The sequence below is a fragment of the Gossypium hirsutum genome, chromosome A11, assembly GCF_007990345.1.
Source record: "Gossypium hirsutum isolate 1008001.06 chromosome A11, Gossypium_hirsutum_v2.1, whole genome shotgun sequence".
Taxonomy (NCBI): Eukaryota; Viridiplantae; Streptophyta; class Magnoliopsida; order Malvales; family Malvaceae; genus Gossypium; species Gossypium hirsutum.
The window spans coordinates 108511017-108530720 of NC_053434.1; the positions used below are offsets into that span (position 1 = coordinate 108511017).

Here is a 19704-nt window from a genome sequence, read left to right on the forward strand (position 1 = left end):
AGAGGGAATCCAAAGTTGAATCTTGTTGTCTTTCCCAAGATGCGAATCATTGATCTTTCTCAAACATATCAAGTCTAGATGGGAAAAACTCGCCAACTCCTAAATACATGCTTGAAAGTTTAGATATGAGGATAAATGTTATGCAAGTTCCCAGGGATTATGATTACTCAATGACAATTACAAACAAAGGCATGGAGATGGAGTGCCCAAAGATCATTCAGACTCTTGCAGCCATTGATTTCTCCGGTAACGGATTTGATGGAGAAATTCCAGAATCGATTAGGAAGCTAAAAGAGCTTCACCTGCTCAACTTTTCGAATAACAATCTCGCTGGAAGAATCTCAGTAGCCATAGCGAAGCTCACAAATCTTTAATCTTTGGACCTTTCTCAGAACAAGCTAGAGGGTAGAATTCCAGAGGAGTTGAGTACTCAACTCAGTTTCCTTGCATTCCTCAACGTCTCTAATAATCGTCTCACAGGGTTCATACCGCGAGGCAACCAATTTGAGATTTTTCAAAGTAACTCCCTTGATGGAAATCCAGGGTTGTGTGGAAAACCCTTGCTAAAAGAATGTAGCAACATTTCTGGAGGCCTGCCACTTCCATCTTCAGCTTTTTCATAAGAGAATGGATTGGATTGGATTGGAAAGTAGTGGTGTTAGATTATGGATGTGGATTCTTATTTGGAGCGGTGATTGGGTATGTTGTGATCAAAAGGAAACCCATTTGTTTGCCAAGGCTTTCTCCATATTTCCTACAAGAAGGCGAAGGAGATGAATTATTTCAATAGGCATGCATGTACTATATAAATAGTAATAAGTGGACTTCGCTTGTACGTTGGGATCGATGAATATTGTATACGTATAATTTGTTTTCTCTATATTTTTAAGCTATAGTTGGGATAATAGATTTAGTTATTTATGTATTATTTAAATTACATTTTAATTATTAAATTTTATAAATTTATCAATTAATCACTTATATTATTAGTTTATTACATTGTGATCATTGACCTATAGATACAACATCAATATAAGATCAAAATCAATAGGTTTATCCATTATTTGGGTTTGATTTTTCTTTAGAAAGGTGTCAAACTTTATGGGACGCTTTTTTGGCGATCTTTAGAAAGTTGTTGTCGAGTAACGTTGTTTGATAGTGAAAGATGGGATCGATGGTTCGGCATAGAGAGATGTTGAGTTGCATTTTTTTTCTTTAATTAGACTTTTTTTCGAATGATATAAGATGTGAAAGATGCTGCTCTCTTGTTATGAAAACTTGTGGGGAACAAAGTGGATTATTTTGCTTATTTTGGATGGATAATATGTTTGTCTTCTATAAGATTAAAAATAACGGTATATAAATTAAAATCAATGATTAGGTGTGTGTTTAGATTCAACTGTAGCGATGAGGTGAAAAAATAAAATGACTATTAAGCGCATCACATTAAAATTTATATATACATAGAAGTTTTAAAATATTTTATTTTTATAAAATTATTAAAAAAATATGAAATTGTAATTTTATTTAATAAAATAATATGTATCACACTATTTTTTATAAATATTTTAATTAATTGTTTTATAATCATTTAAAATTATTTATTATATTACATGGTAAATAATTTTAATTATTTTTAAAGTTAATAATTTTTATAACAATTCTGAATATTATTTTAACAAATAAAAACATTATATTATAAAATAAAGAGAGATAGAGAGAATAAAGAATAAAGAAAATATGAAAGCAACAGACAATGTATTTTATTGATCAAAGAGATTATTACAATATTTCATCAGAGTATTTAATTCTAATAACTATTAGAATTTAAAGTATATCGAAACTTTATCTTACATCCACTTAATAAGATATTCATAATACAATATTATACATTTTCTAAGGAATAAAAAACACTACATTTAAATCCATTAAAAAAACTGAGATTAAATAATAATTTTGATTATATTTATGTTAAAAATAAAAGATTAACCCTTCATTTTGACCTGTGTTTACTCCACTAGAGGTCAAAGCTCCAACCAAATTTTAAGACACGAGTGAGTTAATATCGCCCAGTGTATATATATCACGTGGAATGTTTGCATCTTAAAACATAATGTATATAGGAGGGGGAGTACTAACTTAGTCGTACGCACTTATATATGATTTATAGTTAATATTTTTAGAATATTTTCAGTTAAAAAAAATCTTATTATTGCAGAAAATATTTTCAGAATATTTTCATTTGTCTGTTTTACCATTTTCCCTTTCAGAAAACGGTTTAAATAGCAGTTCTCCTCATTTCTCACAACAAGCAAACAATAACATTTTCTCTTCTCCTCCTTTCCTTAGTTGGCCTGTTTTTTAATTCAGTTTTTCAGTTACATTTGGGAAAAGTAATACCAATTGTGTTTCATCTTCTTTAAACTCGTTACTTCTAAGGCAGTAGTTCTTCCACGACATAATGACTATTTTATTTATTTAAGATTACTAACAATTTCGTTTTGTTGTAATATGTAGATGATAATATGAACGAGGATTTAAAGAAAAATAAATTAAAATAATTAAAACTTATTTGGAAAAGAAATTAAAAGATGGATGGTATCTCATCTTCTTACCATATAAACCAAATACTTAATTGGAAAAGAAAAATTTTGAGAATTTACAAAGCGTGTTTCAGCCATGTGGTGTGTTTTCTCCTACTATAAATTATACGCACTGACCCTAATCTAACCTCCTCGTTTTCTAAACAAGTCTTTAATCACATTGCTTTGATCACAGTGCTTTGAAGCAATGTCCAACGCTACTGCCGAAGAAGACGATATACGAGTCGACATTCCAATGTCCGATGACCAACTCAAACGAAACATTCGTCCAATATTGCATAAACCATATGGTTCCATGGATCTTGTCTCCGTCAAGGCCCCAGCCAACCATGGTTCCCACTCCAAGGTCCTGCTCCATCCCCTACCTTCTCTACATGTTTACAATTTTATTTCGAAAACTACCATTTATACGTACTAAATATATGTGTTATGTATTGGACTGAAGGATTCGAACTGGTGGGTGGTGTTGAATCTGGCATTTCAGAGTATAGGCATCGTTTATGCGGATCTTGGAACATCGCCACTCTACGTTTACCCCAGCATCTTCAGTAATGGAATAAAGCATAGAGATGATATATTGGGGGCTCTTTCTTTGGTCTTTTATACCCTTACCTTTCTTCCTCTGGTTAAGTATGTTTTCGTTGTCTTACGAGCCAAGGATAATGGTGAAGGTACGTCAAACCTATGATAGGATTTTCAATTAGGTTTACTTTGTAAAGTCACAATAATTAATAAAATCCGACCAAAAATGAAAATTTGATGCCAGAATGTATAATTTTATGTTTTTTGATAAATTTTATCAAAATCAAAATCAGGAGGAACGTTTGCACTCTTCTCATTGATATGTCGCTATGCAAGAGTGAGTTTGATCCCTAGTCAACAAGCTGAAGACCGTGAAGTATCCAACTACAAACTGGAATTGCCAAGCAAGCGATTGAAACTAGCTTCGGTACTAAAGTCTAGCTTAGAAAAGAGCCAATTCGCCAAAATTTTCTTATTGCTTGTCACCATGCTTGGTACTTCTATGGTCATTGGCGACAGTATCTTCACTCCTTCCATCTCTGGTAATTCTCTAATTACTTTCTCTTGTTATTAATTTATTAATGTTTCATGGTAATTCAAAAAAATAGAAAAAAAAGTATATGACTTGGTGTATTGTAGTTTTATCTGCCGTGGCTGGTGTCAAGGAAGTAACATCTGCCCTCACAGACGGTATATATATATATGTTTGTTATCATTCCTTATTGACTTATCTATGTGGCTTAAACAAGATTTAGTGTTGTACACAGATATGATTGCTGGGATATCAGTAGTAATATTGATCTTCCTCTTCATGATTCAAAGATTTGGAACTCACAGAGTGAGTTACACCTTTGCTCCCGTTCTTTGTGTTTGGTTTGTACTCATTGGTGTAATCGGTTTCTACAACATCATAAAACACGATACAACAGTTCTTAAAGCCATCAATCCAATGTACATTGTTGAATACTTCATCAGGAACAAAAAAGATGCATGGATTTCTCTTGGTGGAGTTGTTCTTTGCACAACAGGAGCCGAAGGCCTATTTGCTGATCTTGGTTATTTCTCGGTTCGAGCCATTCAAGTCAGTATGTGCTCCATGGTCAACCCTGCTTTAATATTGGCATATACTGGACAATCCTCTTATCTTCGCCAGTATCCAGATGAGGTTTCTGATGCGTTTTATAAATCAGTTCCAGGTCGTGAATAAATGTCCATGGTTCCTTTTCTAGTAGTGTTAATCATGTATAAGTGGCTTCTTATGATAATTATTTATGAATGTGCAGGTCCATTGTATTGGCCAATGTTTATAGTGTCCATATTGGCTGCAGCTATAGCAAGTCAAGCAATGATCTCGGGGACATTCTCAATAGTCCATCAATCACTCTCTCTAGGTTGTTTCCCTCCTGTCAAAGTTGTCTATACATCTGCAAATCATGAAGGACAAGTTTATATACCAGCAATCAATTACATTTTGATGTTGGCTTGTATCGGTGTCACTGCGGGTTTCAAATCCACAGTAAAGATTGGCAATGCATATGGTAATCATTTCAACATCTCTGCATTTTATGCTTTAGTCTCTTCTCAGTTTACAATGCTAATGAATTTCCATTATTCCTTTTCAATGTTATTACAGGAACTGCTGTAGTGTTTGTAATGACTCTTACATCATCCTTGCTGGTTCTGGTCATGATCATGATATGGAAAACTAACATATTTTTAATAATCTTATACATTCTTACCATTGGATTCGTGGAACTACTCTATCTGAGTTCAGTTCTCTATAAATTTACCTCCGGAGGGTACTTACCGCTGGCATTATCAGCAGTTTTAATGATTATAATGTATGTTTGGAATGATGTGTATCGAAGAAAGTACCATTACGAGCTTGACCATAAGATTTCCCCTGCAAGATTAAAGGAGATATCTGCCAACAAAAACATGTCTAGAATTCCAGGACTTGCCATGTTCTATTCAGAGCTGGTTCATGGTATCCCACCCATATTCGAGCATTATGTCTCAAATGTACCAGCATTGCATTCCATCATTGTCTTTGTTTCCATGAAATCACTACACATTAACAAAGTTCCACCGGAAGAAAGGCACTTTTTCCGAAGAGTCGAACCGAGAGAGCTTTTTACCTTTCGATGTGTTGTTCGATACGGATACAAAGATGTGCGGGAAGTGGCCTTTGAGGAAACATTAGTGACAAAACTGAAAGAATTCATCCAAGAAGAAATATTGCTGCAAAATCAAATGCTATCTACCATTGGAAACAATGCTGAAAAGGGCACAGAATCGGAAGGGGAAATCGTTGAAAGGAACAATGATGTTGCGAATGCGAAGCAATTGGAAGAAGAGATCATGCAACAAGAAATAGAACAAGTGCAGAAAGAATGGGAAGAGGCTGGTACAGTTCACATGATTGGTGAAAGCGAGGTGATTGCAAAGAAAGAAGCCAATATAATGAAGAGGATGGTGATTGATCATGCATATAATTTCTTGAAGAGAAATGTAAGGAAAAGAGAGAAGGTGTTTGATATTCCTCACGAGCGGATGCTTAAAGTTGGCATGACTTATCACCTTTAAAAGAAGTAGCTAGATTTATTCAGAAAATGAATGGGAGATGATGTGGGGTGTGGGTGGTCTTATGCTTGTTTTATGTTAGGTGAATCAGGAATTTTATTAATAAGTTTTAATGTATTGGGTGTCAAATTAGTTCTGAATATCAGATTCAATCATAAAGATTTTATAGAAGTAAATATGAACATATTTTTTTTTCTATTTTTAATCTTTAAGGATTGTGAACAAAGATTTATTTCCAAGTCTAAGCACAAATTAACCGTTTGGAAAACAAGCCTAAAAAAAAATATGCCAGTTTTAGTTAGATTGAAATAATGAAATAAATTGATAACTAAAAAGGAAAACAAAAGCTCTTTAAAACTCTCTAGCTTTTTTTCACTTCTTATACTGATTCAAACCCTTAACTCCTAACTCTTATGATGTTATCTTAATATATATACATAAATATAATATGAAGTCAGCTAATCTAAGTTCTAACGTCATTTTAGTCATAATAACATGAACATATCTTAGTATAAAACCTTTACAAATTATAGACATCATAGTATACTAAATCCACCCCTTCGGAAGAAGAAGAAAAGAAATGGATAAAGCTAATGTTAAAAGATGGCTTTCATGCAGCCATTCAACTCGAGCCATACGGATTGCAGCTGAAGAACATGCAGCTGTTTTGTTGATTAGTTAACATTTTGTTACTTGGGTACATTTGAACTAAGTTAGTGATGTATTTGTTGTAATTTGGTGCTGATGGATGTGATAAATCAGTTTAACCAAGTGTGCGAACAAGGTTTTATAAGACCTTGATAGTGGAGTTAGGTGTGTTTAGATAACTTTTTTGATTTTCAGTCAAGTTGTATACTTGATATATGTAATGTGATGTTTTAAGAAATATAATCTATGAATCATTCAGAAAATTCACTTCTTGTTTTTGGTTCTTATTTAAGATTTCTGTTCTTATTTGCTTGAGCTCGATTCCTTTGTTTGTTCAGCAAGATATTGTGGCTTAAAGCACAAGCATCTGCAGAAAATTCTTAATTTGTTTTCTAAGTTCCTACAGCTAAGTTTGTGATGTTGTTTGTGTTTTTGGTTAGCTTAGTGGGAGCAACAATGGCCGAGCAATGTGGTCGGCAAGCTGGTGGAGCCTTATGCCCTAATAACTTATATTGCAGCCAACATGGATGGTGTGGGAACACCGATATTACTGTTCACCGGCAAAAAATTGTCAGAGCAATTGCAGAAGTGGCCCTCCTCCCCCTACAGGAAAAGGAGCGACTGTGAGGTCTACTTACCATTTCTATAATCCAAAGCAAAATGGATGGGGTTTGATGGAAGTGAGTCCTATTGCTCTACATGGGATGCTAACAAGCCATATTCTTGGAGGAGTAAGTACGGTTGGACTGCCTTTTGTGGCCCCGTTGGTCCTTCTTTCCCGGCTGATTGTGGGAGTTGCTTGAGAGTAAGAAGCACACAAGGACTGGAGCTCAAGAAATAGTGAGGATTGTGGACAGATGCAGCAATGGAGGGTTAGATTTGGATGTGGGAGTTTTTAACCGATTGGACACTGATGGAGTAGGTCATGATCAAGGCCGCCTTACTATTAGATATGATTTTGTTGATTGTGGCAATGGCTTCAATCCTTTACTTTGCTTCAGTTGTTGATAATTAGCACTAAAACAGTTCTTGCTGTTTAATTATGTGCTACAAATGCCGAATAATGCAGCAGTTGATTTTGATTGCTAGATTAATAAATTTTCTGGTCTTTGTTTGTCCTGTTGAAAACTTTAGTGTATGATTAATTAATTTCTGGTTTTTATAATGTTGGTAAATTTTAAGATATATCATTATTTAATTCAGCGATAATATGTGAAACTATTTATGTTTAGTGCACCAAATATAAATTATTTATGTTAAAATTTGTTTGCAAAATTGGTTAAAGTTTTATAAGCTTTTAGATCAAATCACCACATGAAAATAAACTTTTAGCGGCGTTTCTTAAAAAAGCGCCGCTAAAAGTCATGGTCTTTTAGCGGCGCTGTTTAAAAAACGCTGCTAAAGACTAGGACCTTTAGCAGCGCTTTTTATAAAAAGGCCGCTAAAGACAGGGACCTTTAGCAGCGCTTTTATAAAAACGCCGCTAATTTGCCCAGTTTTGCAATATGTATTTTTGCACCTATATCTAACCCTCCTGCAAGAAATTCAACCAAAAACAACAAATATACCATGAAATCCAACCAAAACCCGCAAATTTAAATAATACAAAATTATACGAAAAATATATTATATAAATTGTAAATGAATATTTAAAATATTCTTACAATAATGTTAAAAGTTACAAGAAAACAAATGTCTAAGATGGCGGATTTTGAAATTGATGGAACATAGTCATCATAGACTGAAGCTGTAGCTGGAGTTCATTGTATTTTCTGTTCTGCTCCGCCTCCCTCGCTGCTGCCTCCGCCTCCCACGCTGCTGCCTCCGCTCTAAGTTGAGAAATTTGCTCATCTATGGTAGCTTGTATCTGAACTATCTGATCTTTTAGCCTCTGAACTTCAGCTTGACTTTGACTCCCGGAAGGCATGTATTGGTGCGAAGTGGATCCAAAATATTGGGTCGGGTTAACACCAGATCCTTGAAATCTAACCCGACCATACCTTTCAGGACCCAAAACTTCATTAATAATTCTGTTATCAATATCCTCAAAATTAACAGAACTATTAGTCGAAGCAGTCGCTTCATACTCTGCCTTCTTATCTTTTAGTTTCTCCTAATAAATCAGTCAAAGAGTTAGAAACGAAATATACAATAAAAAGGAATACAACATAACATTATTTAAATTAAACTAATAAAAACGACGAATTAAAACATTATAATGAAATCAAATTTTATTAAGTAAATATACCATAATTTCTGAAGCCTCAGATGAAATCGGAGTTCCATCTTTTTTCCTGTGCGTAATGTCAAAAAGCTGAAGGCGTCCAACTTTTTGACCAGATGAGGCTTCCTACAATATAGTAGTAAAAATATTATTTAATAATAAAAAGTTATTAATACTTGATAGAATTAATAAATCCATAGTACCGCGGCCTGAGCTACACAAGCAAAACTTCTCGACCCTGCCGTGTGCGTAAATTTTTGTTTTTGCCTGCTGCTTGTTCCAACTTGCTCACGGTCCTACATAATGAAATTATTATTACGTATATAGTAAATACTATAAGCCGAAAAATTTATAAGAGTTTGCAAGTACATAATACCTCTCCTTTCTTCGAATTCCAAAATCGAACCGCATCTTCCCATTGGTACCTCAGCATTCCCGGTGGGACATTTTGCAATTTTTCTTCGAGGCTTATGGGTTTTTTAAAATATTCTTTTTTCAAACTGCTTTTATGGTTTCTCCATTTTTTACCCAATGCCTTCTTGATATAGGCATCAGAGACCTCTAAAGCAAACCTCTTCTAAAAAACACAAGTTTAGGAATTAAATATAAATGAAACTTAAACCAAAGTATTATAAATTACATTAACGTTTCGTTACCTTAATATTAGAGAGAGCTTGATTTTAATTGCTATCAGGCATGTTATGCCATGATTCGTAGTTGATGGGCAACATATTGGCATTTCGTGCTATAATGCCCAAATAGCCTGTTAAAAGTTGAGCTTCTTGTCCAACAGGCTGACCATGGTTGTTTCTAGTTACTTTGACACACTCGACAGAATTTAAGTTATATAAATTTGTTAGGAGCGTACGTCCTCGACCTCTGCACGTCCTACCATTTTCAGCTGAAAAATAATATATTATTACTATATTGAAATTTAAAAATAAATCAGTAATAAAATTTAATTCAATTTGTAAAATAAACTTAACATTACTTTGAAAATCCACAGACTCGTCAAGTGTCTCCGGCACGCTTGAAGATCCAACAACTGTCTGCTGTTCAGTACTTACTTCTTCCGAATTTGTAGTATTCTGTACAATACTAAGATCTCTTAATCTTCTTCTAGGCATTTTTCCTGCAACACATAAAATAGTTAAAATTTTAGTAAGAAATAACAACAATAGTAAATATAAAATAGTTAAATTATATAACATGACCAATGTTAAAATTATAACATTACATATAAAAAAAAATCATAAAATCTTACTACATCATAAATCGTAAATATCTTCGTCCACATCCTGACGAACCCATTGAAATTGTGTACTAGTACTAGGGATATTTTCATTTAAGTTTTGTTCTGGAAAAGGCAAAGTTTCTAATCTTTCAACGATGTCATCTCTACTTCCATTCCCCATGTCAAACAAGTCTCTAGGGGTGTTTCGGAGTACAACGTACCAACCCTTACCAATTGGATCTTTCGAGTAAAAAACTTGTTTAACTTGAGAAGAAAATACATACGACTCATCTATCAAATGTTCTCCAGTGTGAATTAATCAAGAGAAATTCACCATTGTAAAACCAAACTGATCATTTTTAATTTCGCGAGTAGTATTAGCATCAGCCCAATCACATCGAAATAAGACAACTTTCCATTTTCCATAGTAATCCAACTCAATAATATCGGTTAGAAGTCCGTAATACTCCACATTTCCCTCAACAGGATTACTGTCCCTAGCACTAGCGTAACTTGTAATTAAAGAATTTACAACTACTCCACAATTTTGAGTTCTCCTCAATCTCTCGCGATATTTGGTATGAAATCTGAATCCATTCATGATGAAGCCACTATATCTTTTTACTACTCGATTCGGACCTTGGGAAAGCCATTTAACTTCGTCATTAACGACATTTCCACTCCAAACCTATTGAATCAAAAGTAAATTGAGTAATTGTAAATGTTATGAGAAAACATTATTATTTGTCAATTGTCAATAAAATGTTGAGTTGCATACCGTTTGGCTTAACCATTCATGAAAAGATTCTGCGAATAACCTATTAATCTCGCGATGTTGTAATCTTCGTGAGCGTGAACGAGATCTTAAGACTTGTTTGTACTCACTATGTTAAAAACATGTTTAATTCGTTAAAAAATAAACAAATCAAAAAAAGATGAATATTTATCATATTCTAGAACTTACTTGCGTAATTGTTCAAGTGCATCGTGGTGGAAAAGAACATATCTATGTGCTTGTATCCAAGATCGGTCATTTAATTCTATAATTTCAACTTTTCTGATTGGTTCTCCATAACTTTGAAATAAATAAGTTTCGACCAAGCTAGGATCATTGAGTCTGGCATTTCTACTTGGTCTATTCAATCTTGTTTTAACATCTTCTAAATATCTAGAACAGAATGTCATACACTCCTCTGCCAAGTAGTCTTCAGCAATTTATCCTTCCGGATAACGCTTGTTACGGCAATAAGACTTCAATTTGCTTAGGAACCTAAACACCATATACAACATTATCAAAACTGGTAACTATAGGTATAAATGTGAATGCCTTTGAAATAAATTAGCACCTTTCAATTGGATACATCCAACGATAGAAAATCGGCCCACCAATTATTGCTTCACGAGGGAGATGAATGACAAGGTGCACCATAATTGTGAAGAAGGAAGGTGGAAAGATCTTCTCCAAATTGCATAATGTCAAAGCGGATCGATCTTGTACTTTTTCAAGTTCTTCAACATTCAGAACTTTGCAAAAAATTGCTTTCATTATATTGGACAGTTCAATTATACAGGACGTTACCTTCTTTGACATACAGCACCGTAAAGCAACTGGAAGTAGATCTTGCATCAAGATGTGATAGTCATGTGATTTTAATGAATATAGTCTTCGATCTTTAAGACCTACACATCGAGATATATTTGATGCATACGCATCCGGAACCTTTATATCCTTCAACACCGTGCAGAACATTTCTTTCTCTTCCTTTGACATTCCAAAAATTGTAGGCGGCAACCAATATTTTCCATTAGGACGTACTTGGGGATGAAGATCACGCCTAATTCCCATGTGAACTAAATCAAGTCAACTCTGAAGATTATCTTTTGATTTACCATCGACGTTCGAAATTGCCTGGATGATGTTCTCACAGACATTCTTCTCAATATGCATCACATCAAGATTGTGGCGTAATATGTGATGCTCCCAATAAGGCAACTCAAAAAAAATACTTCTTTTCTTCCACAAATCCGCCTCATTAGGGTCATCCTCCTCTCAGATTCATCATCAGATTCATCCCTCGATCGTCTATTTGTTTGCCTGTTAGATGATTGATTCAGCTTCCCGTAACTGAAATCCATATCTTTTAACATGAATAAGATTTCAGATCCAATGGTCTGCTCAGGAGCTTTTTTCAACTCTTTAGTACCGTCAAATAAAGCCCTCTGAAATCTATAGCTATGATTTTCATCTAACCACCGATGATGCCCCATATAGCAGAACTTCTTCCCATTATATAACCACTGTGAACACGTTTGAGCAGCACAACAAGGACAAGCATAACGTCCTCTGGTACTCCAACCAGATAAATTCGTATATGCCGGGAAATCATTAATTATCCATAGCAAAGCAGCACGTAGGTAAAAGTTCTCCTTTCTCAATACATCATACGTCTCAACACCCGCCCATAATTGTTTTAACTCTTCAATAAGTGGCTGCAGATATATGTCAATATCATTTCCAGGACCTTTCTCTCTGGGGATAATCATAGATAAATCAAAGAAGATTGCTTCATGCGGAGCCATGGAGGCAAATTATAAGAAACAAGGACCATAGGCTAAGTACTATACGAGGTGCTCATGATTTTAAAAGGATTAAATCCGTCAGATGCTAACCCAAGCCTTATACTCCGAGGATCACTTGCAAAGCTTAGAAATTTATTGTCAAATGATTTCCATACTAAAGAATCTGCAGGATGCCTTAATAATCCATCATCCGTTCGTTGATCATGATGCCACGTCATAAACTCGGCTGTCTTTGACGACATGAATAGCCTTTGAAGCCTTGGGATTAGCGGGAAATATCACAAAATCTTGTTCGGCTTCCTTATTGACTGTGGCTCATATTCATCTTCATTAACATATTTTGCATCTCTATTCATCTAACGAGATTTACCGCAAACATGACAAGACTGTTGATTTCTCCGATCACCCCAATACAACATGCAATCATTTGGGCAACTATGAATTTTGTTGTACCCAAGGCCCAAATCTTTTATCACTTTCTTCATTTCTTTACATGATTGAAGGATTTTTGCAAACGGGAACATTTCTCTCAAAAGCTCTAACAGCATTGTCAAAGAGTTTTCGGTCCACCCTCCCAAACATTTTAAGTGGAAAAGGCGAATACAGAATGACATTTTCAAAAATTTTGATCCCTTATAAATTTCTTCATTCATTTCACCAAGTAACGTGTAGAACTTCACCGCTTCTTCATTCGGTTGTTCATCCGGTACACTTCTTCTCGTTTCCATAAAAGTATTCCCACTGATATTATAATCATCGGATGCAACATAGTTTGGTGGAAATGATTGGAAACCTTCACTCCGCATATTAAATGCATCCTGCATCATACCTTCTATGTCATCTTCTCTAACATACTGACGGTAACCACTATAAGGATAACCCGGATGAATTGTCGAAGAGGCTCCACTAGGTGTACACTCTCCATGGAAAATCCATTTTTATACCCCCGAATGAAGCCATCAACAATTAGATGTTCGTAGACAACTTCACGATAATGCCAATAGATATTGCCACACTTCTTACACGGGCAAAAAATCATATTCTCTTGGCTTGAATTGTGAAATGCAAAATCTAAAAAAGATTGCACTCCATTTTGATACTCGTTGCTTGCCCTTGAGAAATTCATCCAAGTCCTATCCATTTCGTAGTTGTTGAAGTCTAAAGTTGGCAATAAGTTACACAGATAAGTTGTTTATTATGTAAGTCTTGATATGATATATTTTATGTTTTATGTAAGTTATGTAGATTATGTAAGTTATGAAATTTGAACTTTAAACTATATGCTTTTAAGGAAATTATTAGATTAAACTACATGTATTAGTTAAGTTATGTAAGTTGTTATGTACGTTATGTGAGTTATGTAAATTATGTAAGTTATGTGAGTTATGTATGTTGTTATGTAAATTATGTAAGTTATATGAGTTATGTAAGTTATGTAATTTATTTAAGTAGGATCAATATTAATACTATTTTGATAAAAAATAGTTATAACTTTTAAAGACATTTAAAATTTTTAAATCTTTTGTAAGGTCGATAGAATTATTTATAAGCTCCATAGAAGTTTTTTTGAAATCTTTTTTTTATAGAAATACCTTTAAAAATATTAAATATTAAAATCAAACATTATTAATATAAAAAAATAGTAATTTGAATATAATAATATCAAAAAAGAATCGTAGTTTAATTTTTCTAAGTAAATTGGAAATAAATTAAGGTTATATAAATATTCAATAGTAAATGAGCTCGATAGAACTTTTTTCAAGTCTTTTTGAATTTTTTAAGATTTATCAGACGTGGCGTTGTTACATCTAGGGAGGATCCATTATATCTTACAGCTCGATATAAGGCAACCCGTCAGGTTTCCAGCCTATATACTTTGAATCTTTAAAATATTTAAAAAAAAGGTTGGAGAGAAGGTCAACTATTGTTGTAATTTTAATGGACAAGCAAGCTACATGGTAATAGATATTAAATATTAGAAAATTATTTTTTAATTATAATGTAAATTATATTTGATGTTTTTATTCTTATTTTTTCATGTAGATATGATGTGGCACTTGGTCTCAATATATTTGGAGCTAAATTTGTTGCAAATTTCACCTAGAAATGTGTGAAATTAAAAGTTTTGGATCATGTATCCACAGGTTGGCGAAAAACAATGGTTTTTTTTGGTAAAAGTGTATAATAGTCCCGATATTAGACATTAATTTTGAGGAAAAAATTATTGAACAAAAATTGAATGACCTGAAATTGCTAGGTGCTTCATACAAGGTTATTTAGCAAAAATTAAAAGGTTGCAAGTTGAGCAAAAATTCACTTAGCTAACGGAATACATGGCAGATTTCAATGGAGAGACATCAAATAAAGATTTAGCAAATTAAATATACATACCTCTTACAAATTGTAAATTGGATGGTAGAGTCAATTCCAGCAAATTAAATTACACCTGCAAACAATGAACGGCCATGAAATTAAAAAATAATCCGAGGATAAACAAGAATAGAAATTTCAATTTTTACATTAAAAAAATGAACAGTAATAAACTTGAAAATTTATAGACTAAAATGGAAATTCAAATTATATGTATTTGCTTAATATGGTAACTTATATACATATATTCATAAGCAGTTGGAAGAAAAACTAGAAGAAAATAGGGATGGGTTCCTTACTTTATACTTCAAATTGCATTTTGATCCTTTTATTGAAGAAAAAAAATTTAATTCACTTAATTTTAGCGAAAGACTTATTTGATCTAATATGTAGGGATCGGTTTGTTAATTTGTTTCCAAAATGTAATCCTAGATATAATATATGGACTGCTGGTAATTTTACCTTTTTTCAATACAATTACATGATTTTGAAACAATAAAATGTAATTCAAAATGTAATTGTTTTTAAACCAAAAACAATCTAATTAACTGCTATAATGAAATCGATTTTTGGTTGGATTACATGATTTTGATTTTTTTTTAAGACAACACATGGTTTTGATGCTTACATCTAGCAGGCTAGTATCAAATTACCAAGAAAATGAATACTCCCTAGTCCCTAGACTAGTCCTTGAAACATATGCAAATGAAATTACACTAAGATAATTGACATAATTAGTGTGTGATGATTTTAAGATTTGATAACCCTCCCAACGGTTATGATTTTAGGATTTGATAACCTTTTCTAAGGTGGAAAAAAGTAAGAAAAAAAGAACAGAAAAGATTAGACAACAAGAAACATACAAATTCAGTGACAAGAACATCTGTTGTGTACTCCCCGATAACATCACCCTGATAACCATCTTTCCAAAGCTCCATATTTTCCTGAAAAAACATATGTTAAAATTATAATCAGATGCATGCATAAACTATCATGAGCAATTATCAATTATTCACTTTAAAAGGGTAATAAACAAAGCATTCCATATAAAGAATTTGTGGAGATGAAAAAAATAATACGAGGAATAATAAATGAAAATGATTATAGCCCAAGTCAACGAATAGAAAATGATAAACTAGTAAACAGAATTTGGTTTGGTCAAGCTACTTTTAAAAACAAAATGGAATCAAACTATGAAGATGAAATACAACAGCCAACAAAGATTACATTTTCTCAACCAACATATTAAGTAGTTCGATTCAGCCAATTTAAGAATTTTAAACAGGTGACACGATATGGATGTCTACTTCAAACCATATTCAAATATTATTGGAAAAACAAATTTTCTGCTTGCTCGATTGTTATTTTCAAAATAAATCAGCAACAACAGCAAAGCAAGAGATAAGGCAAGGCAAATCAAGCAGTCAAAGCCCAAAAGTGAAATTTCTCATGAAAGCTTCTAGAATACCAAGTTTAATCAACAAGCGTAATTAACACAACTTCAGCTCTCATGTCATTTATCCTGCATATAATTTAAATACATGTCAACACTAATAATAAACAATGTGGCATCAATGAAATGATTAAAACATGAATTAGTAATATATTAAATATATACAAACAATGTGGCATCAATGGGCAACCTGTAACTGTTGTATATGAACAACATGAACACAATACCTATAGAATAGGACTCGAAATTCCAGCTACAGCAGTGTTGAGAAGAGGGAGACGCAGACGCAGACTCAATTAGGTAAAATGAGAGAATAAATTGGGTAAATGGGGGAATGAGATCGAGTTTAGGTTGGGGAACACGAAGACCAGTTAGGGTTCAAAATAAAAAATTTTGATTTGGGGTTATAGGATAAATACTGATAGTTGAGCAAATCAAAAGGACTTCGGGGAAAACGATTTCTGTATAACTATTTGGGGGAAATTATAGGGATTTCTAAAATTAGGGTTAGGGAGTAATGGGAAATTTTAGGGATTTCTGAAATAGATGAAGAAGGAAGTAATCGGGGTAAACTGAACTGGGGAAAGTAAAGGGCAAATGGGGTTCAAAAAAATGACAACGTTTTCAATCTGGTGAAAAACATTTGTGGCGTTTTTTAAAAGCGCCACTATTAGAAAGGCTATAAAACGACATAGTTTCTGCACTCTATTAATAGATTTTTGTGGCGTTTCTAGCGAAAACGCAGGCATTTCACATCTTTTGTGGCGTTTATAAAAGCGCCACTAATAAAAGGCTATAAAAAGTTGACGTTTTGAAATCTCTTTACATGTTTTGTGGCGTTTTTCCAAGAAGCGCCACTAATAACTTGGTAACAAACGACGCCGTTTTGCATTATACAAACGGATGTTTGTGGCGTTTTTTAGCAAAAACGCCGGTAAATCACATCTTTTGCGGCGTTTATAGAAGCGCCACTAATAAGAAGGATGCAAACGATGCCGTTTTACATTCTCTTAATAGATGTTTTGTGGCATTTTTAGAAGCGCCACTAATAACAAAGCTTCAAAACGACATAGTTTAAAGTATTACTACATGTTTGCGGCGTTTTGTTCTAAAACGCCACTAAGTATGCAATATAAATCCTTTTTTTTCTGTTTTATTATTATTACTATTATTATTATTATTTACTATTTAATACATGGTTAAATTTTAATTTGGTCTTTCTAATATATTTAAATTTCAGATTTATTTGCATATACTTTAATTTTTAATATCATTTAGTCTATATATTTTTATAATATTATTAACTTTTTTATTAAAACATTACATGATAATATAAAATTTGAAAATTTAGAGAATAGAGATTGAAATGTGGTTTCCCATTTTTTATATGTTTATGTCGTTCTTTCACATTAATATATATATCAATGTATATCCATATGAAATTTATTCTTACAGGTTTTGGATTTAGTATTTAAGTAGTATTTAAGGGTTTAGTACTGTCTATAGTTTAAGGTTTTATGGTTTTGGATTTAGGGTTTATGGTTTAAGATTTAGGGTTTATAGTTTTAAGACATTTTATAATTTAAGGTCTAGTGATTTAGGTTAATTTACATTTTTATGATTTAGGAATCTATATTTAAGGGTTTAAGGGTTTAGTACTATTTATAGTTTAGGGTTTTATGGTTTAGGGTCTAATGTTTAATATTTAGGGTTTAAGGTTTAAAGTTTATGATTTACGACCGCAGATTTAGGGTTTGAGATTTAAAAGGTTATTGATTTAAGGGGTTAGGGTTTAGAGAAAGCCATATAACATTTATTTTAACAGCTTCGTAACTTAATTAAATAAAAACTTCTAATCAAATAGTTTATTTATCAAAGTGTAACTTTTCATAGTTAAGTAACTAAAATGAAATTAACTTTCCCATAGCTAAGTGAATGGTGTAGTTAATTTTTATTGTTTATAAAGTCGCTTTTAGATATGATCAAAATAAAATCGAATTCAAAATAAAAATAAGAACTTATGTAATTTGTTATAATTTGGTCCTATCCAAAATAGATAGTTACCTATATATCCATATCAATCTGTTACTTTTTTTATTTATTTTTCAATAAATAATTTGTTACAATTTTAATATATTATCTCTTTTACAATTATATAAGAGATTATTTAATTTCATATATAAATTAAATAATAATAATTAATCTAAACCCTAAATCCTTAACTACAATCTCCGAAACATTAGCCATTAAGCCTAAACCCCAACCCTTAAACTCATTATCCATTAACCTTAAAATAGTTTAGATCTATAGCGGCGTTTTTCAAAAAACGTCGCTAAAACCCAAACTATTGCGGCGTTTTCTGAGGAAGCGCCGCTAATGCTACTGAAGCTGAAAATAAACAACGTCGTTCCGTTTAATCTTTTAGCGGCGTTTTCCTATATCGACCTATAGCGGCGCTTTCTTAAAAACACCGCTAATGTTGGATCTATTGCGGCGTTTTTTTGGTAGCGCCGCTAATGCCACTGAAGCTCAGAAAAATATGCCGTTCTCTTGAATCTTTTAGCGGCGTTTTTAAAAAAGCGTCGCTATAGGTCAATCTTTAGCGGCGCTTCCCTAAAAACGCCGCTAATTCTCGATCTTTAGCGGCGCTTTTCTAAAAACGCCGCTAATACTCGATCTATTCAATTTTTGTGGCGTTTTATTTTCAAATGCCACTAAAAACGCGCTAAAACCCTATTTTGGTGTAGTGAATAGGTTCCTTCCTCCTCTACAAATAATTAAAAAAATATAAATTATTTGTTAAAAAATAATAAGTAAAAAATATAATAATTTCATTTCATAATTTCAAAGAAGAAGGAAAACCAATCCATCACTGTTTTTTTTTTCTTTCTAACAATGGCATTTTTTTGGAAGAATAAAAAGTAATCTCCAAGTATGAAAAAGTGAGAAAAGAGGAAAAAATTACAATTATTTATGAAAGGATTCATATATGATGTAATGTGTTGAGTGTTTGTTTCTCTATCCTTTTTAGGGTGGTTTATCTTCGTATATATATAAGGCATAGTTTACTGATGTGACGTGCTAGGAGTAATTAGGAGCCATGTGTGGTGACATGTTATCCTCTAGGAGTTTTAAGTGTCCTCAAATACTCTCCAAAAGATAAGGGTGAGCAGAGGGCAAGCAAAACCATAAGGATATGGACGAGCTAGTGGCGAGCAAGACCCTGACTAGCTAGACTATACCTCATGAGTGGTGAGCACACATGCTGGACAAGCTGGATGGGATATCGGGTCAAATAGATGTTTGACGTGCTCTTGGGTTAGATGAGTTAGATATGTGGCATGCTCTATATTATTTTTATAACATAATGTATAAATTCACATATGATATATTAATGATGTATAAATTTATATGATTATTAATAATCTAGTGGTATATTACAAGTGTGATAGGTAAGTTATAATATTTTTAAATGTTACAGTGGAAC

At 32.9% G+C, this 19704-nt stretch overlaps 1 protein-coding gene and 1 pseudogene across 1 annotated transcript; both read left to right on the forward strand.

The window, feature by feature from the left end:
- Nucleotides 1-627: 627 nt before the first annotated feature.
- On the forward strand, nucleotides 628-5794 carry LOC121210048 (potassium transporter 5). The gene is made up of 8 exons (XM_041082124.1): nucleotides 628-699; nucleotides 2779-2949; nucleotides 3049-3274; nucleotides 3419-3667; nucleotides 3765-3815; nucleotides 3893-4321; nucleotides 4409-4663; nucleotides 4759-5794. Exons 1-8 carry the CDS (start codon nucleotides 628-630, stop codon nucleotides 5709-5711), a joined length of 2406 nt encoding a protein of 801 aa, XP_040938058.1. The 3' UTR covers nucleotides 5712-5794.
- Nucleotides 5795-6812: 1018 nt separating this feature from the next.
- On the forward strand, nucleotides 6813-7419 carry LOC107904603 (pro-hevein-like; annotated as a pseudogene).
- The last annotated feature ends 12285 nt before the right edge of the window (nucleotides 7420-19704 follow it).

What these genes read in the sequence shown, in the direction of transcription:
- LOC121210048 (XM_041082124.1), top strand. Translation starts at nt 628, where the DNA reads ATGGATTGGATTGGATTGGAAAGTAGTGGTGTTAGATTATGGATGTGG. An exon ending in TTATTTGGAGCGGTGATTGG is followed by an intron (nt 700 to 2,778) that starts GTATGTTGTGAT and finishes CTTTGATCACAG; the next exon opens with TGCTTTGAAGCAATGTCCAA. An exon ending in CTTCACTCCTTCCATCTCTG is followed by an intron (nt 3,668 to 3,764) that starts GTAATTCTCTAA and finishes GGTGTATTGTAG; the next exon opens with TTTTATCTGCCGTGGCTGGT.